At 34.7% G+C, this 24,574-nt stretch overlaps 2 protein-coding genes across 4 annotated transcripts; one reads left to right on the top strand and one right to left on the bottom strand.

Moving 5' to 3' along the window:
- Positions 1–319: 319 nt before the first annotated feature.
- On the bottom strand, positions 320–16,233 carry LOC7472148 (uncharacterized). Its single transcript, XM_024608204.2, has 32 exons — positions 15,932–16,233; positions 15,683–15,856; positions 15,415–15,510; positions 14,889–14,958; positions 14,560–14,693; positions 13,497–13,637; positions 13,258–13,415; positions 12,974–13,142; positions 12,786–12,884; positions 12,568–12,645; positions 12,422–12,481; positions 12,161–12,318; positions 11,760–11,961; positions 10,779–10,898; positions 10,559–10,644; positions 10,314–10,418; positions 9,960–10,058; positions 9,280–9,368; positions 8,168–8,316; positions 7,236–7,379; positions 7,027–7,134; positions 6,659–6,769; positions 6,319–6,426; positions 6,128–6,238; positions 5,613–5,791; positions 4,774–5,242; positions 4,499–4,606; positions 4,237–4,295; positions 3,597–3,981; positions 1,279–2,805; positions 812–1,019; positions 320–729 (listed from the first exon to the last, which is right to left on the bottom strand). The coding sequence occupies exons 1-32, from the start codon at positions 16,037–16,039 to the stop codon at positions 626–628; spliced, it is 5,916 nt and encodes a 1,971-aa protein (XP_024463972.2). The 5' UTR covers positions 16,040–16,233; the 3' UTR covers positions 320–625.
- A 5,688-nt stretch (positions 16,234–21,921) lies between these two features.
- LOC18102158 (proline-rich protein 4-like) lies at positions 21,922–23,530 on the top strand. Of its 3 annotated transcripts, none has more exons than XM_052456001.1 (3): positions 21,922–22,166; positions 22,376–22,852; positions 22,910–23,530. In XM_052456001.1, exons 1-3 carry the CDS (start codon positions 22,001–22,003, stop codon positions 23,218–23,220), a joined length of 954 nt encoding a protein of 317 aa, XP_052311961.1. In that variant the 5' UTR covers positions 21,922–22,000; the 3' UTR covers positions 23,221–23,530. The 3 variants fall into 3 exon arrangements, with proteins under 3 accessions (XP_052311961.1, XP_052311960.1, XP_052311959.1); XM_052456000.1 differs by having other exon boundaries at positions 22,376–22,909; positions 22,961–23,530; XM_052455999.1 differs by having other exon boundaries at positions 21,923–22,166; positions 22,376–23,530.
- The last annotated feature ends 1,044 nt before the right edge of the window (positions 23,531–24,574 follow it).

Here is a 24,574-nt window from a genome sequence, read left to right as displayed (position 1 = left end):
AATCACTGCGACCATCATTCCCAGTATGAATAGCATTACCATCGGCATATAAAAAAGAAAAAAAGACACATTTCTTCTCAGGAATTCTAGTTGCTTTAGTAGCAGACAGAAACATATTTGACAAGACATAATAAATTTCTGTAATTTTTTCGAAGATAGTATAATCAAAAGCTTTGTATTTACAGCAATTGACTCGCCGAAAATACATTCTACTTCGAGGCATCACGCATGCAAAGGGGGCGGGTCCCTTCCAAGCACAAAAGAGAAAAAACAGTCCCCTAGATCAATCCATTTCCCCACGTGATTACAACAGTGCATATCGTGCAACATGATACCTTTAAATCACAAAAGGAAGATGACTCCAGGACAAAGCAAGATTCATGATATTTGGGACCATTTTCATGTTTTTTGCGTGATATTCCTCAGCTGAAATCGAGGGACCATGAAAATCTAGGTGATAATCGACGCTGTATGGTTCCGATATTGTACACAAGTTAATAATGGCTTGCAGAATTTTCTTTCTAATCTTACAAAAATCTTGGGCATGCCAAAATCTGATATCTGTACACAATTTTCATAATCCGTCACCAACCCAACTAAGTTTACCTATTCTTCCACAAGTGCTTCACAGGAAACCTTCGGTCTGTAACAACAATCCAGGATAGACAAGAGATATTATGTGTTTCAAGGATGTCACTGATGCTTTTATGAACGTATGCCCTTCCATGGCTGCAAAAAATAAAATAAGGCAATTATAGTAAATCTAGAGATTAAATTTGAACGATGGTTGGCAGCATGATGGGGCTATTACCTTTTAATAACAATTTCACTTCCTTTGAAAAATCCTCCACGCGACCTAATACAGGTCTTATGCCACAAATCTGTAAAACGCAGAGCTCCAAATACAGGGCCATCTCCATTATTTGTAGTAGTAAGAGACAGACTGATTTGATTTCAGGATTCATGTGCTTTGATTTGTTTGAACCACACAGTTCAGAAACAATAGCAACTGCTTGATCCTGCATTTTAAATCATAACAAGTCAGACCAGGTATCAAAAGCATAGAGTTTAGACAGATTTATACATCAATTGAGACATAGAAATCACTCATTGATGGTGAAACTTCAATTTTGGAAGACTAGAAATTTTGGCCCAGAAGTACCAGCAGTCACTATTGCAAAAGTAGGCCCTGAACTTGAATTATCTCAAACCATTCACATCCCTTCAATGAGAGGAGTGGACTCGAAGATAATATAAGAGCACTGAGCACAATTTTACCTGCAAGCCATGCAATAGCTCTGGCATCGGCAGCTCAGGAATCTTAGCAAGATCAACAAATCCCATTTCCTCGGACCTTTTAGCAGCACCTTCTGCTTCCATAGAGAGATATTTCAAGAGAAGAAAAGCAATCCTGTAGATCTCCAGGGCAACCAAGTCTGAAAAATATGTTGGAGAAACTGGATTGGTAATTTCAGTTGACTGTCCCTTGACTACAAATGCACTACTGTTGGCTGAGAAAGCAGAAGACTTGGGCTTTGACACACAACAGAGAGGTGAAAGAGCAAACCATCCATTCCTGCTGTTTAGAAATGATGGTTTCTTGCAGCACTCTAACTCCTCTTTAAGGATAGGAGCGCATAAGAGGGGGGCAGTTCTGCTGGAAGATTCTCCAAAGCGATGAGTTCCTCGGCTAATAAAGGCTAATAAATGAATACTTTTCTCCCGCAGCTCTGAATCCATTTCTTTCATGACCTTAACCCATGACCTCCAATGTCTAGCTAGCGCACACATCAACATGAGAGTATGCTCTGTTTCTTTTAGAGCACTAAGAGAAGTCTCTGTCTTTTTCGCCCGTGGTCTTTTCTTGTCATGACTATCAGATGGAAAGTCAGGTGCACTGAGATAATAAGAAATCAGATCAGCTTTCTCTGAAAAAACATAAGGTATCACGTTGTCCAGAATATCGGTGTAAGAAGAACTGTCTCCTAAAGATTGAACCATAGCTACGATCACTGCCAAGCCAAGGCCCCAAATAGATTGAGGCTTTTCTATTTTGTCAGAAGACTTTAGGAAGCCACTATCATTGGTCATAACTGTGGAAGGCCCAACATCTGATGAGTCTGCAAACAAAGCTCTAAGAGAAGAGAAGAAATCAGCACTAAGGAGCATTTCAGCACCTCCTCTCACACGTGCCAGAGTCAGAAGGAACTTCAATGTAATTGGAACAGATGAGAAAGAACTTTTATCATGAACTTTCAGAATGACATGAGGTAATTGGAGATGTTTCTGTATGATGGGGAACCAAGTGTTAGGTGTCAAAAAACTTGTCAGTACTAAGTCAATGGTAGCCAAGGAGAGGGAAGAATGCTCAGTAGCTGTGATGCAATTGCACAGGGTAGGCAAAAGCCCCAGACAACCATTTGAAACCTCAGCAAAGTCTTCAGATTCCTTATCTGAAGTATTACTAATCTCCAAAGTGAAAAGAAGCAGCATGAGCAGAAGCTTCATTGTTTTTTTAACCCCAGTAGCAGATGACCTGAAATCACCCAGCAATTTGAGGCCAGAACCTGATGTTTTCAAGACAAGTATACAAATGGATAAAGATAGGTTGCTCTGCGCAGATTTCATGAGATGTAGAATTAATTCTGCTAGTGCAGCAAGGAAATCAAGAATCTCTTCAGAGGCATCCAGAACTGGAGCTAGCGATTCCACTGTGGTGCGAAAAGATTTGCATATGTTGTCGATGCATGAAAAGCAGAGTTGGTCAGGAATCTTCCCCTCAGTAGTGCCCTTATTCTCTGGTGACTACATGGGAAAGAAAATACTAATCATTTCAACAAGCAAGAAATTCTAAAAGCCAATTTTTTTTTTTAGATTATATCCATAAAGGAAAGAAGGATAAACATACAAATCAATAAGCCCTTAAAAAAGGCTATAAATAGTGGGCAGTTAACAGATGTCAATGCCGGATAGCCTGAAACCAAAAACTTTGTTTATACCGCACACTGTGATTTACAAATAAAAATTGTCTATTGCACATTTCATTTTCATATTTTATACAGTTCTTCTGAGCCTTTATCTTCAAAATTATTGTACATTACTTCTTCATAACAGCTCATAGGAAGAAAGATAGGAAGACCTTGATCCTGGAATTTAGTAGAAGTTCTCAATCAAAGAATCCATGACTTCAATCAATAGTGTTATAACAAACTTTTCAAAGAACTAGCAGACTGTTATAAAAAATAGATGCACCATAGACACCATTTTGGCATTGCACACTTTACTATCACATACAGACTCCAAGAAATTCCAAAAAAAGAAGCTGGTGTTGCAAATTCAAACAACTAAGAAGTTATCTCTCAAAATGATATTATAATTATTGCAGCATATTTTTTAATAAGTTTAAATGTTTGGTAAAAACACCAAACTTTGAGGCAAGTGTTCAGTTTTTCAAAGCTTTGTGTCCCCAGCCAACAAAAAGAAAAAAGAAACAGCATCTGTCAAGCCCTGACAAACTGTTAACAGATCCTCGTCGTCAATTCAATAGTGCAAAATTAGAAGCTGCAATAAATAGCAGTGATAATTCAGATACTCACATTATCTTCCCACATAATCAGGGCAGTTAGCAATGCTTTCAGTGCAGAAAGCTTTGAAGAAGCTAGTAAAACCATTGAATTTGCATCCTGGAAGCACTCCAGCATAGTTTGTGCAATTGCTTTTGAATCTTTCCAATCTGTATAATCCCACATATTTAATCCCAAATCTGATCGTATGCGCATAAGGTCATACAAGTGAATATCTTTGGTGTTTCCATAATGATCGCCACCGTACTTGTATTGATAGCTTAGCAAACAGTTTGATTCCACCAGATACTGACAGAGTTCCTTAAACGGTCCAGGACCAATTTTACGACCTTCTAGCTCTCCTTGTAGATGATGATAGAGATCGTTGAGGATCAGACCTTTTAGTTCCTTTCCTTCACTGAGAACATAGTGAAAAATTATAAGAACTCAACCTACTAGGTTACAAGTTCAAATGAATCAAAACCCAACCCAAATTTTCAAACTACCAAAAGAGTTAAACCCTTGGTGATGTCACATCAGACTTTGGAAAAGATTCCATTGGAAATAAGCATTTCAATTCATACAACCACAATCCAAGACTTATAGATTTCTCAGTTAAGAGTGATGCATTAAAAAGATGTTCAAATAAAAATGAAACCTGTGTTGACATTACCTGTAACCCTGCTGAGAGTATTGTGCCAACAATTCAGAAAAGGCAAGCTGACAACTCAACTGTTAATTCACCAAAAAAAAAAGGATGCAACGTCACCTTAAAATAGTTGGATAGCAAAGAAATTGGGATATTCCTGTTAAGAAATAATTACAAGGACCTCTTGAAGGGATTGCCAATGAGCTATCAACTTAGAAGTGAATGGTCATTGAACAATCGACTAAATAGAAAAAAATCGCTTGACCAATTAAAGACAGGATCATACATGTTTAAAAGTGATCTGGATCTTCTCAACCAATGATATTGATAAACTTCCTGCATTACCAATCACTAATTTCCCCATTGCATGGACAATGAACAAACTGGCAGCGACCTGCAAGATGCAGAAGACAATGTAATTGTGGATTGTTCCTTTAATGGGTGTTTCCAGAGGGGTTTAGATTGTAAAATGGTTCAGCAAAGATAAATGATCACAACAACAGAATTAAGAGAACCAAAACTAATATAAATAAATAAATAAAACAGAAATTTAAAAGGGACCTTTGCACGATTAGATATTTCATTGTCATATTCACAAGAAGCATATAAATTGATCAGATTGCCAAAAATCGGTCTCTTCCACCAGCTTGACAAGATATCTCTCAACTCACAATCATTTACTGATTTTGATTTTTCTGTGCTTGATGCCTTATTATTTCTCTCCAATTCAGACACTTCTTTTAAGACAGACTCAGCATGTACTAACTTCTTCTTCAGGAACATGTCATGTGCCATCATTTCCAATATAGCAGATTGACATTGATATTTTAATGCCAAGCTTTGAGACTGAGTTTCGGCGACATTCTCAAAAGGTGATGTTATCGAGCGAGCATCTGATGAGATACAATTGGACAACTGTTTCCAGAACTTTCCAGAGCTCTTCAAGCACTCCAATATAGATATATAATGAACAGCCCCTTGCCATAGTGCCTTGAGGAAATCAAGAACAGTGAACAGTACGCGGGGATTGCTGGAGATAAAGAAAGTTTCAACAAATTATAGCAACACAGCTTATGAAGATGAATCATATCAAGCACGCTAAACAAAAAACGAACATCACAGAGATAGTGGTTTGATCAGTGTGAAATAGCAAGTTTTCAGGGAATTTTGCAGCACCAATTTAGGGTTTACAGAAGGAACTTGTTTAGTTACAGAAAAACATTTACTTATATTATCCCTGACCCTAATTAATCGCCTGTTGCTTCTCTTATCCCTTCTTTCACTTAAATTTCTCCTCCTGACAAGTTCTGTGTTTATTCCTTAAGCTCATTAGCAAAACTTCGTGTCACGTCAGATAGTAAAATTCCTGAAAAATAATAACTGATCTTGTGTGAGCAAACCTGTCAATAAATTCGTTTGATCTTTCAACATATTGCATAAGCCCATCTAACAGACTTGATTTCTTGGAACACAGTGAACCATTTGAAAGTTCATTTATAGCCTGCTTTGTGCCACCACCATTACTCAACTGGACCTCTGTATCCTCTTTTAGGGAAAAAATAGCAAGAAGATAAGCAGGCTGCAACAGAGAAACCACCAATTAGCAACAATGTAGACAAGCTAGAAAGCTGTTATTGAGATATTGGACTTATGTTCACAAAATAAAAGCTATCCAAATATTTTCCATGAGGAAGTAGCTATTGAGACAACTGTAAATGACTTTGACTTTAACAAGTGACAAACTTGGTTTTGAAAAGCATAAGAGGTTATTCTTGCACCCCCATTCTTTCCATGAGAAGAATACATGACAAAAGGATTGCAAAGTTCAGTGACAGAAGTCCAATTTAAGTGGGCAAGGAATAGGAAATAAACCATCCAACGCTAAACTTGTCGACTCCTGCACAGTGCAACATACCTGATAACGAGCTGCATAAGTAAGCAGATTGACTGTAGCAACAAATAAATCTTCATTCCATTCCAACTGCTTAACTAATGTGCTTTTAACAAAATGCCTCATATCTGCGATCTAAACGAAAGCATTTAATCAAAATTAGGATAACAGCAATCAAATGCCAAAAAAATAATTGTCAGCTTGGGATGCCAAACCTGCTTATCATCCAAACCAAAGCATACATTGCCAGACAAATATGGTTGCATATAATCTGCTGTTGTAAACAACATAGATAACACCTTAGCAGCACCAACCTGTACTGCCTGCATATAACATAAAAATGCAAAGATGAAGAGTTATTTTCCATATGATCAATTGAACATGGAACACAGATATTATTGAAAATTAATGTGTCTGATAATGAACAAACATAAAGTCAAAAGGATATAGGCAACTTAATATAGGAGACCAGAAAAGCCATGTTAGATATAAGAGGTGAATGTAATTACTAAGAGAGAGAAATAGAATTTAGCAGGATGAATTTCAATTCCATACAGGAGACCGAGAATATGATATCAAAGATACAGCAGCCGCAACAACAGGGATTGGTTTCATAGTAGATGACAGCACTGATAGGTGAAAGACCGGAAGATTCGGCGAGATATCCTGAAAAAATAACACAAAAATTATGAAGTGAGTATAGAAAGATTTAAATAAAACATGGTTCATTAAGATCTACAAAGCAGAAAAAAATATGGCGGTTGAAGATTCATTTATTTTATTTGTTTTGGAGCATGGATTAAAGGTTTGTAGTTTATTAGAAATTTCTGTTCGAAGTAACAAGCACAAGAACTTGGAAAGACATGTGTCAATTTATTTCACATCATATGCAATGACAAACAGTTATAACCCTAGAACAATACCTTACAAAATTTGGAGAGCATCATATATATAATATCCAAAGCAGAGCTAATAGCAAGCTGACACCCTTCAATCTCCTCCAGTTCAACAAGACGGCTGACATAAAGATTCTGTTCACAAATATGCTTATTTAAATAGTAAGCAAACAAAAGCAAACCAACTTCTCACTACTAAGGAAAACAATGGAACAAGAACAAAAAACATGGCTTACCTCTAAGGTTTGCTTGGTTGTGCAAGCAAGATGAAAGAGTGCATTGTGGATGGAAGAATCATTGAGTAACATATCACGGATTACCAGGGCCAATTTTTCAGAGAATGAGACTGATGTGATGCATGCTTTCATCACTTCCAGTACCTAAACAGTGCAAACATTATTAAAAAATGATTCATATAGCATCTTTTACCTTCCATGGAAACACCAGCACCTCTGACTCCATTTAAAAAAACCTACTTGGCATGTCCAAAACACTTAAAATTCAGCTAAACCAAAGCATCTTCAGATTGGAAGAATGACTTTATGATAACCATCACAACATGAAACCCCAAGCAACTTCAGGATGCAAACTTTTTAAACAGAGAATTGCTCCTATTCCCGATGTAGGATAACAGCCATGAAATACCTCTTGGACTGACTATTGGAAAACATCAGATTTGCTCTTTACATTGTTTCTCTCTGATCATGGAATTTCACCTCGCTCAAATTTTTTTTAGGTATTCTAGTACTACTTCCCCACTCGCATAAAAGCAGAACTGTATGTGGTTATCATGGTGGGTCCCACCTTTTATGTGAGAGGATGAGTAGTACTCTTGAATAGCGAATAATTGCTCCCCCCCACCTCTCGAAATATTTCATATTTCTTGAACCCCTATTATAAATAGCTTCAGCCAATAATAAAGCAGGAAAAAAGCCATACACTCAGGGAGTGGGAGAAGCTTGGGTCCAGCCACTCTCCTATCCTTCAGAAATTTCACATAGGGTGGCCTGGCTGCTCTCAGGTGGCTACCTACACTACTCAGCAGACTAGGACTTCTACCATTTCAACATACAATGACCCTAAAAATAGATGTGAAATATGTTCAAAAGTAGAAATAAAGCAACTAAGGGAACCAATTAATTGCAGCTGGCATAAAAATAACACGTACCTTCAGTGTTACTTTCCATCTAACATGCTTCACCTTGTATTTCCAGTACTCATGATTAACGAGAATATACTGCAGAGAGAAAACGACCAAGGCCAGAACCAGATCATTCTCTAATCTTGCCTCCACTAGCTGCATGGTAAAATCCAGCACTGCAAAGGATTACAGCATGCATGTCAGATAAAAAACACAGGGACTAACGAAGTTAGAGTAAGTCTACGATAGAGAAGTATGAAAATTCATGACAAAATCAATAAATAGAATTGCCAGTAAACAAGAAGATACAAGTTACATGTTAGATCCACACAAATCTAAACAGTAAATATGTAAATTAGTGCTGCAATAATAGTATTAACATGATAAGAAAACCAACCATTGACATCACAAGCATCGCAGATTAATGAAAACAAGGAATATGGCATTATCAGAAGAGCCAAGTGAACATGTAAAAAGGATAATGATTCAATAAGATTTCTCTTAAAAGTAAGAGAGAGATGCACAGCTATTTCAATTTGCTATCTCCCATATTGGTTGTGATCAGATAATCATCTTGAGATCAACTATGGCTGTATAATGTAATTGTAAACCATCTAGTCAGACTGAAAAGGAAAAGACAAGCAATCACAGCTTTTGCAGATAGAGAACTTCTCTCCTCTCCTTCGTGTGCATAGCCACATTATCTAACCACAATCATGTTGATTTATTTCAATTGTTCTTATGTTTAAATGCTCAGAAATGGTTGTGTCCAACTAATAGATTGAAACAGCAACTTGGATGCCAAGTTTAAGATTTAGTCCTATCACTTCTATTATTGACAGTGCGCACAAAGTGTCTACCATAATACTAAATGCATCCAAAAGACAACCAACCATCCCGGTTCTCCGGGACAAAGACACTGAGCATAAAAAGGAGGGTATTCTAGAGAAGAACCAAGAGAGAGAGAGAGAGAGAGAGAGAGAAGAAAAAAGGATGCACCACCCATCTTACATTTAGGAAAGCTCAAAAACTGACATATAACTTCCAAAATCAGATAATAAAATACAACAGAAATCGCAAAATTGAAAAGAAGCTAACCATACTAATGATGAAATACAAAATACAGTTAAGAGATAAACCTGATATAGTTAATGGTTTGTCATAATCATTTTGCTCAGAGTCTAGTAATAGCATTTTTACCAGTTTTCCAGAAAGCAACCACGATCCACTAGATCAAAGAAGGTGTAGGCAGAATCAGAGAACATCAAGTCAGTATAATGAATAATAACCCCTGCCAATAGAAAATGCAGCCTGTATATGACAAGAAATTATGAATAAACATAAAGGCAACCTTAAATCAATTACTAACGTACAAGCCCACAAACTTCAACACCCCTCCCCCACTGGAACCCCATGTCCCCTCTCTTTCCGTAGAGAGTGTGGTGCATAATTGAGTAAAGATAACAGTTAGATTTTATCTTATAATCAACTATATGGCTAGCTCAGGTAAACAGGAAGTAACAATTCCACACTATTAGAGTTCTATAATGCAGTACAACCTAGCAACAGAATCACTATCCTTTTTTTCTTTTTAACTTAAAAAATATATCAAACCCATGTGACAATGAAACTATAAAAAATTGCAAAAGTTGGACTATCTTTTTTTCTTTTATAGTTAAAAGAATCAAACTTGTGTGATAATAAATAAAGTGAATCCTATAAAAAAAAGGATTTCAAAAGGCAGGTAAAGAGACCATGAATATCAAATACAAGCATGCTTTAACATAATCACAGGTATGCATAGATCTACAGGTTTTACCTTGATGGGCCATCACAGCCAACTTCAAAGGTACTTGTCTTCCAAGTCGCATCAAATATATTTGCTTTCAGGACAACAGCAGCAATATGAGATGGAGCACTAGCAAAAGAGGACAAGGAATAAATACATTATGACTGAGGTTGCAGCAATGAGTTTGGTTATTGATTATAAACAATGTTCAGTGAAACATAAATTTAGCATAACAAAGAAGAAAAGATACACAAGATTCTTAAAAGAATGTAAAATGCATCATTCAGTTACTGCAAAAACATAGAATTCCCTGTATACTCACAAATGATTAAAGAAATCACCAATGAACACATAATTGGTAAAGAGAAAGAAAAGTTGAATTACCATGTCAACATGCTTGCTAAAATACTGACACCCATGGACATTACTGCAGCATTGCCAGAATTAGAAGACGATTTTTTTATCACAGCACAAATGACGTCAACTACCCTACAGAAACAGTGAAGGAAAATCTACTTGATCAGAAAAGATAAAAAAGAGGCAAATTGGAAATATAGCCATCAAGGTATCAGATAATAAAATGAAAATAAAAAAGAAAAAAAAGCAAAAGGAATCATGCAGTCGATTACCAAAACTTCTTTTCCATCTGCTCATTCACTCCTGCGGCTTGAAGATAAAATGTGTTGCCGATTTCCATCATTGTAAAAGTTATGGCCTACACATGAATATGTAAGAAACATATCTGGTTAGGGGAAAAAATTGAAATCCAAATCCCATTCCTTTCCATTATCATAGACTAGTTTCTAAAGATACATCAAACATGAGACAACCAAACCTTAAGAAATTTACCGTGTTAAAAGACACTAGTCGGCTCAGTAGGTCAAAAGTAAGAAAAACTTCCTTGTTGCTCTCCAGATAAAGCTCATTGACCAAGCGCAGGAGCAAGACAAGCACCCCTGATTGTGCATACTACAAAAATAGATGCATGTTGGCAAGGAAGGGGCACATAATAGAGATTGCATTGAAAAACATAAATATCTTAAGACTTTGCTCTGCCAATTCATATGTTTATGAAGAATCCTGGTCAAACAAGCTATCTCAAAAAGAAACTCCATTTTGACATTTTAGGATCCACATGCAATACAAAATATTATGATTTACAAGAATTAGCGAGTAATGTGAAGAAAGAAAAAGCAATTCTACCTACAGCAGTCAAGTCATGCAGATGTTATGAACAAAGCCAACACTCGTAACCACCATCTAGTGAATAAGTCAGTAAAAGGTAAGCAAAATTAGCCATGTCAAAGGAGGAGATGTATAAAAAGCAAATATCTATCCCTGTCAGTTGCAGAAACAGTGGAATGGCTTTCTCCCAAAGTCAGTTACAACTCTGGGAAGAGTGCTTGAAATAAGTGATTTGCACCTAGCCTGATTGTTTGCTAATAAAGAAGATGCTTATGAAAGTAGGTAGCAAATCAAAACATAATTAAGCTTTGATGCTGTTTCTTAAAAATTAGAAAATGACATATTGCTTTCAGATATGAGTACCATGCTTGCCATTTAGAAAATGGAGATAGTGACTGCATAAGCACTTAAGAAAATCCCCCTCCCTTTTTTACCCTACAAAGACAGCGAAAGAATGCAAAAAAGCCAAGAAGAAAGAAAACAGATTTACAACATCACAAATGCCATCTTTATTGTTCTTCAGTTGTTCAACTTCAGCAACAGTAAGAATCCCAATTGGAAAACCCTTGTTGCAAAATCTGAAAGGATACAGTCATGGCACACAATTAGCAAATACTAAAAACATTTATGAACTTCAGTGTTTACCTCCCAACGTACAAGAGCAGTATTCCCATCAATAACTTTTAAAACATGTCCACGAGTTTTACTAGGAATGATTAAACTGTCTGCCCCAGGAACATGCAGTGGCAGTTGAGTTTCAACTGCCTGAGAGGCGCTGTCAACCAGGGACTCGCTAGTAATTTCAAACAAGGAAGATACACCAACATATTTATCAAGAAAGTTATACCTGTTGACAACATGAATAGACAATGTATCAGTTTGCAATCACTGAGCTAGCGACTTATCGTTGAAGCATATATCTGCCCATCACTTTGCTCACCATCCCACATTACCATTAAAAAAAAAGGCTCCCATGCTGGGCAAATCGAGGACATTTTACTAAAGTAAAAGGATCTCCAAGAAAAAGAAAAAGAATTCCAACTTACACACATTCTGCTGGCCAACTTCCTTCACAAAGGGCTGATAGAAGACGAACAAATTCTGCAGTCCTGAAGGGAAATACACCTTCCAAGTTGCAAAGAAGACACCGAATAGGACCATCAATAAAACTTTCCTTGTCCCAAAACTGAATACAAAGTGACTCCTGCAGAGTTAATGGGCAAGAGTCTTTTGAAGCAGTGAATTGTGAGCAATAAATATGATCCAAAAAAACATAGCTGGCTGTATGATAATAGCAATACACAAACCTCTCCCCGATATATTTTACAAAGGATATCCAGTATAAGACTGAGGGTGCTGTCCTCTAACTGCATCAGGGAGAAAGTATTAAAAATAAGAAACATGTTGATTGAGTGCTCAAAAACCAATTAAAACAACCTACACATGCAATTACCTGAAGATTAATCTCATAAGATGCAATGAATGCAGAAATAAAGGTTCTCAAGACACTTCGATAACCAGCAACAGGTCCCTAGAGAGAGAAAAGACAGCATGTAACAGCCAAAGAAAATGTAAGCTGGCATTATTAACCTAGACACAAACACCAAATTTTTTTGTAACTTTATAACTCATCCCATAAACCCTAAAAACCCCAAAGTGAGAATAACCTACATCTGATTCCTTCAACAAATCACTTTCAAGAACGTCGACAAAAATACTCAGCGATGCACCTTCAAAGGCTTGACGAACATAGCCAACATGATCAATTTCCTGGAAACGAAGATAAGGTGGAAAACAGTCAGCATTGATAGTATGAACACATCATGCTACAATAAAGGAACATTTGAAAAACTGCTCACCATTAGTACACTATTTTCCTCACTTCCAGGAAGTGATGAAATTAGACAGAGACATACTGCCCATGCAAGAATTAGTGGGCCAGCTTCTCTCGTTCCAAGCGTAACAAAACTAGATATTAACACATCCATCTGTTGGATATCAGTCACGGAAAACACAGAAGGACCCTGTCTGGGAAAATGACAAAACAAACATTCTAACAATTAGCAAAAGCACATAAGTAGACAAAATGAAGGGAAATGATACTTTGAAAAGGATAAGGTAGAACTAACAGCAAGGTAGAAACCTGAAAGGTACTCCATCATGCACCAGTTGAAGAAGATTTTCAAGGTCCAGGGTTTCTATAAGAATAAGTAGGAGCTGGGTGCTGGCATGATAAGAAGACTTTAGTGCTTCAGCTGAGATTGCCAGCCTTCCAAAGTTATACGAACCAGATAAGATCCCCTGTGAAATGATTTTTACGAGACAGGATTAGGATAAAAAAGGGATATGGATATCAGTTCCCACAAAAGGTTAACGATATACCTTGTAAAGCAAGCACAACTTTTTCCATTTTTCACCATTACAAGTACAAAGTGACTCATAATAAAGCAGGAAAAGAATGTCCAAAACCAAATTGTCTTCAATCAGTGTCTCCTCAGCCCACAAAGTGAAAAGATCAACATCCTATAAAGTATTCCAAAAATCAGCATCTAATGTTAAGGGTCATAAATGCAATAGCTGATTGGAAGAAGAGAAGCAGATATCCATTTTATCACCAGTAAAGCCCTTTGCAGACACTGAAAAGTACACATTAAAAAAGAATGTATATATGATGACTAACAAAAAAATATTATCAATCAGAAACTCTGGTCAGTTAAATATAACAAGTTTAAGAAACAGAACCAAGAAATTATTTCTAAAGAATAAACAATTTGGTAATAACCCAAAACTAAACACCCTCACATCTACATGTATATACAACTAATTCAAAACTAATCTTCTTTGTAAATAGCCATATTTTATTAATTAAATTGAAAACAGCTTCAAGAGTGGCCTAAGGGACAACCCTATCATGTTCTATAGTACTAATACTGATACTGATACTGGAAACTTATTTCATTTTCTCCATGCTCGTGGTATGAATGCATTGCAAATCAATCTAGTTGCTTTTGCTTGAGTAAAGGGATAACCCACGTTCAACTTGCTAATTAACTGCCCCACGTCTATGTAAAGTTCCTGGTAACTACTATATATATAAGAATCAGGCACAACGCTGCAGAAACAGGCACCATAGCATTTAAATTAGATAAAGGGAGAACTATTGGCCTACTCCACGGTAATCTCATTTCCTAGCATGTCTGTATGTATTCCCACAAATCAAAGGATGCAAAACAACTGACTGCAACTCAACCCTATCAGCCCAGCAATTCTATGTGGCCAAACGCATAACATAATATTTGAAATTTAGTAGGATGTGAAGAATGAAGCAACATCCACCATGTGAATAAGTTGATGAAGCCATATTGTCATGAAATAGACTAAAACAAACAACATTACAATCATAACAGGCACAACTCAAAAGACATCAACTTTTTATCAAATATACCATTTGCTCAGGATGACTGGAAGATAAAAGGTCCTGCAAGACAGAGATTAATTTATGTTCCAACCCATCTGAAATCAACTTTGCTGCTTCGTCCCTTGCAACATTTTCTTCTTTGGAGCAAATTCCAACATACACTACACCAAGCGGCATCACAAGTATTAGGTTCGTAAGAATTCTCAAATCAGCTAATCACATAAAAGCATTGTTACTCAACACAGGGAAAGTATTATGGTCCAAATTTTTTAGCATTCCATGACACACAAAAAATGAACCATAAGAAATGGCGAATGAAAGAAACTTAGAACTAAAACAAGCGTGGTGGGACTTACAAGCATGCATAAGAATTCGCCTGGAACACTTCAGCAAGCATTGTCGCTCGATGTAGTACTGGAGCAATACCTTCAAAATAATAGGAAAGAAAAACTAAACACCTGTTAAAAAACTGATTATCAATCTCAACAAGCAAACATATTACTCATATGAATCAACTCAAAAAAGACTGGTGCAAACTACATGGAATTAGCAAAAACAATATAACATTTCAAATGCTCATGATAGTGGACTATCAACAAACAAAAAAGAACGAGAAATGTAATAAGAAAGTGAAATATCACACTGGGAAAAGTAACATTTGTGATCAATCAGCAAAAATTGAAAAGCAGTAGCTGGGTTGCAAACCCAGGAGAGCTTCATGTCCTTGCAAAATGCTAACAAGTAACAGAAATATTCTTGTGTCCGTAATCCTACCACTATCAGAAAACTTAATCACATAATCAAATGCAAAAAACTTGTCTCTAAATGTTTAACTGAAACCAAATGAAACAATATAAAAGCAAAAGCCAGAAGGCTACAAACCACATGAAGACAGTCTTCAACCATAGAATCAACCGCTAAATCATCACATTCAAGAGACCTCTCAACAAGAATATACGACTGCACCTCATCTAAACACTGCAACAAACACAAATTTAAATCAATGATTAAATTTTTTAAAAAAAAAAATCATAATCAATACTACATTTTAGTATTTTACTCAATTTAAAATAAGCTAGGAAAAAAAAATATCCACAAAAAATCTAATTTCTCTATAAAAATAAAATAAATAAACAAAACAAAAGCTAACCAGATAAGAGCTAATGTGCAAAGCTTTAACTTTCAATTCAGGCTTGACAGTAACTTCATGAGATCCAATCTTGATTATCTCCGAATTCAAAGCCTCTCGTGAATTCGCATTCGGTTTCTTAAATAGAGAAACAGTCTCCACAAACCATACGTGATTCTCCTTCAACTTCTTCGCCTACAGAACAAAAGAACATTCAAATTGTAAGCGAATATAAAATAAATAGAGAGGGAAAAAGGAATAGGTGGTTACGAGGTGAGGAGGGAGGTCAGAGGAGAGAGAGGCGTTTTCGAGGTCCGTGAGGGTGGTAGTGAAAGAATCAAACCAAAGCGAGGAATCGACGGTTTTAGGGTTTGACATTGAAAGAGATTTCTGTAAATTGGAATTTTTTCGAAACCCTAAAGAGGAAGGAGGAGAAGATTGGAGAGGGTTTTCAGTTTTTTTTTTTTTTTCAATTTGATTTTGGCGCTTTTGGGGTTTTTGGAGTAAAGAGTGAAACTGGGGGGTTTAGGGCTTTGTAATTAATTTAGTAAATGATGATGTGCCGGTTGATTTTGTGAGCATGGCTGTTGCACGGACAGGAAGTTGCTTTTTAAGTTAATTTTTATTTAAAAATATATTAAAATAATATTTATTTATTTTTTAAAATTTATTTTTAATATTAAAATTTAAAATTTTTAAAAAAAAATTAAAAGCACCTTTCTACCTGCATTCAAGCATTCCCTGAAAAAAATCTGATAGCAGTGGAGTTGTTTATGGGCTGATCTTCGGCCTATTTAATGAAGAGCTTCTTCTTGGGCTTAGAATCAGGTTCTCTCGTAAATTAACAAGATGGAACCCAGGTTCAGGTCGCGTAATGTTTTATTTGTTTTTGTATTTTAAAAGTATTTTTAAAAAATTTTAATTTTTTTTATTTTAAATTAATATATTTTGATGTTTTCAGATTATTTTGATATGCTGATATCAAAAATAATTTTTAAAAAATAAAAAAATATATTATTTTAATATATTTCTGAATAAAAAATATTTTAAAAAGCAACCACAATTATATTTCTAAACATACTCGAAGCATTTTAAGTTCCGAGCATAATTGTTAAATTCAGTTTTAACTCGTAGTGACTCAGAAAATTAAAAACCTAAAATTTGAACTAGATCCGATTTTAAACTGAGTCATATTGACTTGTTAATAATAAGTACACTTGATTATTTTTTTGATTATTTTTTTAATGACTCGGTTACTGCAACAACAAGAAAAATAAATAAATAAATCAAACAATATTATTTTAATAGTTAATTCATGGTAATCTGGTGATATAATAACATGGACCGTTTTTCAGGTCGAGAGCTATACTTCAAAATATATTAAATTATTAGCTAAAACTTTTAATTATTCCAAGTCACAGATAATTAATTTCTCAAAATAAAAAACAAATGGGGATTTCTATCATGTCTTTGTTCAACTTTCACTGATTATACCTTCTTTTTTTTTTGGCAATAACTTTGAATTGAATATTCGAGTCATTATTGTCGTATAGATTTCAATATTACACCTTTTTTTATTCTATCAATAATCAAGTTACATGCATTAAATTATTAAAGGGCTCGAGAGAGGCGTCCAAATCAATAGAGACAGCAAACGGCAATCAAATTTATTTTCAATGGGCTTTTAAGAACCGCATTTCTAGATAGATGGCAAGGCAACTTTACATAAATTGATATAACAGTGCTTAGATGACCTACATGAACATCATTTCCTTCATATATATATATATAAAAGAGAAGTGACAGGTTAAAAAATATTCAATCCCCAAGTCAATGATTAAATTCACAATTTAAATATTTACAAAAAAAAAATAAAGAATAGTAAATAAACCAATAAAAAAAATAAGAATCGCATTCGAATTTTTTTGGATTATTAAATAATTCAATGCTAACTTAATTGAAGGAAAACTAGGGGAAAAAAGTCAAATTTTTTAAAAAAAACAAGAAAACATCAACTTAAAAAAAAAACAAAGCAAACCTTCAAAATCTAGTCTAATCTAAAAAATTATAACTTGTTAAATTATGGACTTGAGTTCAATTAAGAAGCTTAAATGCTATGCAATTTAATTTTGAATGATAAAATAATTGAAAAAACTATTAATAAAAAAACTTGAAAAAAACAGCAAAAAAATACTTTAACAAAAGTTAGAAGTCAATCTGGGCTAATCATTTAAATTTATTACTTAAGTTATGAGATTGAGATGATTCCATTAAAAACAAGCCCAAAAAAACAAAGAAACTAGATTTTCAATCAAATAAACATTGATGGATGAAGTTGGAAAAAAAAAACAATGAAACAAATAATAATTAAAAGAATTAGAACTAAATAAAATTAAATGTCCTAAGGAAAATCAAATGAAATTAAATGTTTAAGGATAGAATTGTACAAAATAAATCTATTAAGAAAATAATTAAAAAATAGCAATTAAAATAATTAGGTTCAAAGTTGACATAAAATTAAATGAAAATAAATGTTTAGAGGTTGAACTAGAAAAAAAAATCAATCAAGAAAATAATTTAAAATAAAACAAATAAAAAAATAAAATCAAATTTGAAAACAGATTAAAAAAATCAAATACTGATTATATAAATAAATAAATATATATATATATATATATATATATATATATATATATATATTAAAGAACTCTAAAAGGCGTGGCTTTTTCACTATAGCAGTAGGTTTTTTTTTTACATGTTTTTTTTTTACCCAAAATTGATTTTTTCTTCTTTTTTTTGTTTCTTTTTTTTAAAATTTTTTTGTTTCAAAATTATCTTTGCTCATTTTTTTAAATATTGAGCTGGTTGAAAATTTAAATATGTAGTTTTTTCTTTAAAACATTGTGGATTGCTATAATATTCTCATACATTGTTTTCTTTTTTTTTATGATTTCTTTATTTTATTTTTTTTCAAAATTGTCTTTGTAGATTTTTTTTTTATATTAAGTTGGTTGAGAATTTAGCTTTATAATTTTTTTTTAAAAAAATATAGATTGCTACAGTGTTTTCCCTATATAGTTTTTGTTTTGCTGCAGTGTTTCCCCATATATTTTTTTAAACAATTATCTTTATCGAATTTATTTTTTCAATATTGAGCTGACTGATAATCTAGCTTTAGCTTTCCCAATATGTTTTTTTTTTATTTTTTTTTTCCAAAATTGTCATTTTTTACATATTTTCTTTTTTTTTGTTTTGTTTTTTCAGAATTATTTTTGTTGATTTTATTTTTTTACTATTGAGTTTGAGTTGGTTGAAAATTTAGTTTTTTTGTCTTTTTCTTTAAAACACTGTAGCTTTCCCCACGTGTTTTTTTTTTGCTTTTGTTTCCTTTTTTGTACATTTTTTTTCATTTCTTTTACCCAAAATTGACTTCTTTTTTTTTTTTAGATAGCCTTTGTCGGTTTTTTTTACATATTGAGCTGGTTGAGAGATTAGCTTTGTAGTTTTTTTTTTAAAAAAAATATTATGGATTACTATAGTGTTTCCCTTACATGGTTTTTGTTTCGCTACAGTGTTTTCCCTACATGTTTTTTTTTTTAAATTATCTTTGTTAAATTTATTTTTTCAATATTGAGTTGGTTGAGAATTTAACTTTAGCTTTCCCCACTTTTTTTTTTCATTTTTTTAAATTTTCCCCACGTTTTTTCATTATAATTATAATTATAATTATTATTATATTGTATTATATTATATGACTGTTTTTTTCTTTTGTTTTTTCTTTTTATTTTTTTAATGAATTTTTTTTGTTTGATTTAGTTTGTTAATGTTAAATTTTTTTTATTTAGTTATTAGATTTTCATGATACGAATCTCGGGTTTGGTGGCTTAACCTGATTTGATGAGTTATTTTTTTCATTTAGTTTAGTTTGTTAAAGTTAATTTTCTTTCTATTTAATTATTAGACTTTCATACTTTCATAACACGTATCCTGGCTTGATGGGTTAACTTGGTTTCATGGGTTAACCCGGTTAATTCTAGGTAAACCCGTCATTTCTTTTTCTATTTAGTTATCAAACTTTCATGACGCAAATCCTAGGTTTTACGGGATAACCTGGTTTAAAAGGTTGACCCAATTAATTCAATGTTTTCTTTTTCTTTTTCTTCATTAGTTTTTTCGTTCCTGTTGATTTTTTTTCTTTGTTTTTTTTAATTAATCTATTTAATTATCACATTTTTATGACACAACCTTATAACCAGACCCACATCCAGTATTCTTGGGTCCGGTGTTACAGCCAGACTCACTTAAACTTGGGTCATGCAAGTTTAATTTTATTATTAATATTATAAATATTACTCTTAGGTCAAGCGTTGCAGCCAAACCCAAGATTTTTGGGTATAACTTTACAGAAAAACCCAAGATTTTTAAATTTTTATTTTTTTAATACTTTTTATGTTAAAAAAATGACCCGCGGCATCGCGCGGGTATCAAAGCTAGTATATATATATATATATATATATGTTGTGATTGTTCTCGTTAATTTATACGTATAAATGTGCATTGACAAATACGGATTGAGATTTTTGTAGCAATATTGCCCTTCCTTAATCATCATTAAGAGCAAAATATCGTAATCACTCAGATCTTCTAAAACCTGTCAATACCGATAATGGTTGGCCAACCATTATCATTTCAGTGACATAAACAAATCAATAGATGCAATCTACAACGAGGAATAATGATGAAAATCTAATTTCATATTGTTCGCATTTTATTTTCTTAACACACTATATAATATATTTTTTTCACTTCTTAAAATGAATGTTTCATAATTATTTCTAAAGTCTATCAGCTTGAATTTTTGAACTGGAAGAACTTTTTAATATATTACAATTTTTTTATTTGAGAGGTTTTCTTTGAAAATAATATAAATCATTTGAAAATAATATAAAATCATTCTTAGATTTTCACTCAACAAGATTAACTGCGCAATGCAGTGAGATTTCTTTTAGCGGATATATAGATAGATATATTCCAGTTCGATGTACTGATGTTTTCCATCCCTCAGCTCCTTGAGTACTCTAGTACAATCGAGGCGCACCGATGCTTTTGGGCCAGCAGTTTTAACAGGGTTTCTCTACCTTTGCATCCTGGATTCAAACCTTAACGTGCATGTTTGTTATCCCCGCGGTGTATTATCTGTCTATTGGGCTTATAGGGTATTTAGTGGATCCGAGAATTAGTCATGGTGCGCGTAAGCTGGCCTAAACACCCTGGATTATTAAAAAAAAAAAGAGTTATGGCTGGATGCTTAGGTTGTAGGTTGGCAGGGCAACTCAATGTTTGAGCCAAAACAATACTGTTTTGGTAAAAAAAATTTATGGTTTGAAATTAAATCAATTTGGGCTAGACTCTAAATTGAAGGATTTTCAGGTTAACTTGCTAATCGGATCTGATTTATAACTATGCACAAAATTGTATGTGGACAAATTACACGTAGGCATTTCATTTCAGTGAGTAATGCACAGTACAGTTCTTTATTCGAACTTTTAAGAGCCTAAATTTTCAGTTGAGTTCTATATTATAGGACGTGACAGCAGCATGGACTTAATTAGCCTAAAATGGGGTGCAAAATTTTAATTAAATAATGACAGTGACATTTATTTTTTTTAACTTCTGATTGTTGCCTTTTCTCTTCTCTTTTCTAAATTTAATGACTGTTCTTTTCTGTAGCACCAAGATGCCAACACCATTCGGTTTATCAGTGAGGAATGCATTGATAACTTGAACTTCAAGAAATGTTCTGGCTGAAAACTTGGCATATTAGGCTGATTCACGAGAAGTTGTTATCTGCCGCAAATATGTATATTGTGTTCTTTCTTTTCTCTTCCAATCTCTAAGAATTTGTGGTGCTACACAGTACAGAAACCATGTATTGTTTTTTTATAAAGTAAGAGATTGTTTGTAAATTAACGAAAGTTTTAGTGAAGTGAAGTTTTAATGAGCAGCTGGTTAGTAGGTTTAAACAGACAGAGAGAGCACAGAAGAATTTAGCTGTGTACAGTTGAGAGCTCATTGAATGTAAGATAATGTCATGTGGTTGTAGAAGAAGCCGGTGTGCACGTTACTGTCTTTTTTCAAACCAGAAACAAAGGTCAATATCTCTGGAGGGTCCCTGACCTCATGTGATGCCCTTAATTTGGTGTCGGTGAGCCTTTGAATCATTCCTTCAACAGCGTTATATAATGAGTCTTCAGGTTATGCAATCCCTCATCAACAGCTAGCATTAAAGAGGCTGATTAATTACAGCTTCTAAAGTCTTGCATCTTGTTGGTGCCCGCAATGCGGATTCTCCCCGTTTTTCGAGGAGCACTTCTGTGCTTCTACGTGTCCTTAGTATTTGCTGCAGCCTTCTGCTATGCCGATGACAGTACAGCTGAGGTAGTTGGGATAGGAGAATGTGCAGATTGTGCACAGAGTAACATTAAGACCGTTCATGCCTTCTCAGGTAAACATTATTTTTTGGCATAGTTTAGAGGTACTGGCATTTAATTTATGGCATCATTCATAGCATGCAGTAACTATATATTTTGTTTGATCCTATAGAGGTGCACTGTCATTTTTAAGGTCCCAGGCTTATGGCATGATCAGCTAGACCTCGTGACATGCATATCTTGTACCGTTTGGAAATGATAATCTGATGCAATACTTTTGCAGGGCTTAAAGTGACAATTGATTGCAAGCCTGAAAATGGAGAGTTCAAGACAAGAGGGGTTGGCGAGCTTGACGAAGAGGGGAAGTTCAAAGTGTCTCTTCAAAATGATGTTGTGAAGGATGGAAAATTGAAGGAAGAATGCTATGCACAACTTCACAGTGCATCAGCTGCACCATGCCCAGCCCACAATGGCCTAGAGTCCTCCAAGATTGTCTTCAAGTCGAAAACTGATGAGAAACACACATTCGGGCTGGCAGGGAAACTGAAATTTTCACCTGTTACTTGCACTTCTGCATTCTTGTGGCCTCATCCACCGATAACTAAACCGCTTCCATTGCCTACATGGAAACTTCCACCATCGAAAAACTTTCACCATCCTTACCTATTCCCACCTAAGGTCTTTCCTCCACTCCCTCAAAAGATTTTCCCTCCTCTCCCACCAAAGGTCTTCCCTCCAATCCACAAGAAGCCACTTCTACCTCAAGTTCCAATCTACAAGCCAAAACCAAAGCCAAAGCCACCAATCTTCAAGCCACCTCCAGTGCCAATTTACAAGCCAAAACCAAAACCACCAATCTTCAAGCCACCTCCAGTGCCAATTTACAAGCCAAAACCAAAACCACCAATCTTCAAGCCTCTACCACCTCCTATTCCCATCTACAAGCCTTTACCACCTCCCGTTCCAATTTATAAGCCACTGCCTCCAATCCCAAAGATCCCTCCATTTCATAAGAAGCCATGCCCTCTTCCTAAGCTTCCTCCTTACCCCAAGATTCCTCCAAAGTACTTCCACCACCCCAAATTCGGAAAATGGCCTCCCTTGCCACCACATTCTCCCATTCATTAGGCTATTCTGCAGCATTCTTACAAGATGCAAGTACGATTAAATATTACTTCTCATAATTATTTATGGTTGCTAGTGTGAAGTTCTCTATGATGTACTGCAATAAAGCCTTCAAGATAGGTTAAGGAACCAAAACATGAGATCATGGAGAGGGAGGAGTGAGGATTAGTATTTATTAATTATTACCTTTATAATTATCAATGAACTTAAATTGATTGTCTGTGTGAATAATTTCCTCTTTCTTCTTGATCACTTGTAAATTTCATCTTTGAATGCCTTTGCAATAATAGTACACATGTCATTTTGATTTGTACTTGCCTGTTGCATGCTGCATGCATGACTAGCTAGTACAGTACTTTAACTTCGTTGAACGTCTCTTTCTAGTCTGAAACCATCCAGAATTAATTTCTTGTGTGCTGTATTCACTAGCATGCACGATTAGCTAGCTTGAGGCCAAGCTGAGATGTCAAGAAGCGTCCCGTTATCACAACTCTTTTTGATGCTCAAAGAACTACTGCTAACAAAGATATCGAATTCAACATGGTATGATTGTTTAAAACAGGCCTTACGAGTACCATAACTCATTTTGATGCTCAAGAACTTACAGTTTTTGGTTGACAAAATTGACACTCTTGGCTATTAATTAACAAGGAGGAGGACATGGTGTTTTCACAGGCTAAGGGAATTAATTGGGTGGCAGTTTCCACTTTCCATCATCTGGTTGACACTCGAGCATTGGATGGCCTTTTCTTTATCACAAGGACCACGTGCATGCAGCATAGGCAACGGTGTGGCACCGACGGAAAAATCAAGACTTAGTTTTGAACATGCGAAAGCTGTTTGATTTTTTCAAGATTGTAGTCTCTGATTATATGAAGGTGTTCCTAGATAGGCATGCTATCATGTGATGAAAACAGGTTGAATATTAGTTGATTACTGCGTGCATGACCTCTAGCCTATGCGCACGGCGTCTAGCCTGTAGGGATGCCCCATGCCATGCTCTGTTTCCAGCTAACACACAACATTACACACCTTGAGATATACATCATGATAATGATATAGCAAATTTGCGTGGATTATATCTGCCCACCATCAAAATTGAAGCAATCGAAAATATAAATGAGGGGTCATGAGCGCGTGGTATTAGGTAAATTAAGCGACAAATACTCTCTTCGTGATGTCATTATTTGCCCTTAAAATGATACAGGACACCCAAATCTTTTTCTTCCCTTGAAAGATGACGCATGGTTTGGAAACTAAATGCATGGAGGCACATGACACAATGGTATATATTGCTGCAACACAATAAGTTGGTTTCCTGCTAAAACCCGTATAACAGCCGGGTGTGCATGTAGTT

Source organism: Populus trichocarpa, chromosome 9 (genome assembly GCF_000002775.5).
Source record: "Populus trichocarpa isolate Nisqually-1 chromosome 9, P.trichocarpa_v4.1, whole genome shotgun sequence".
Lineage (NCBI taxonomy): Eukaryota > Viridiplantae > Streptophyta > Magnoliopsida > Malpighiales > Salicaceae > Populus > Populus trichocarpa.
The sequence above is the reverse complement of the archived record's forward strand: the minus strand, read 5'-3'. Positions and strand labels throughout refer to the sequence as shown.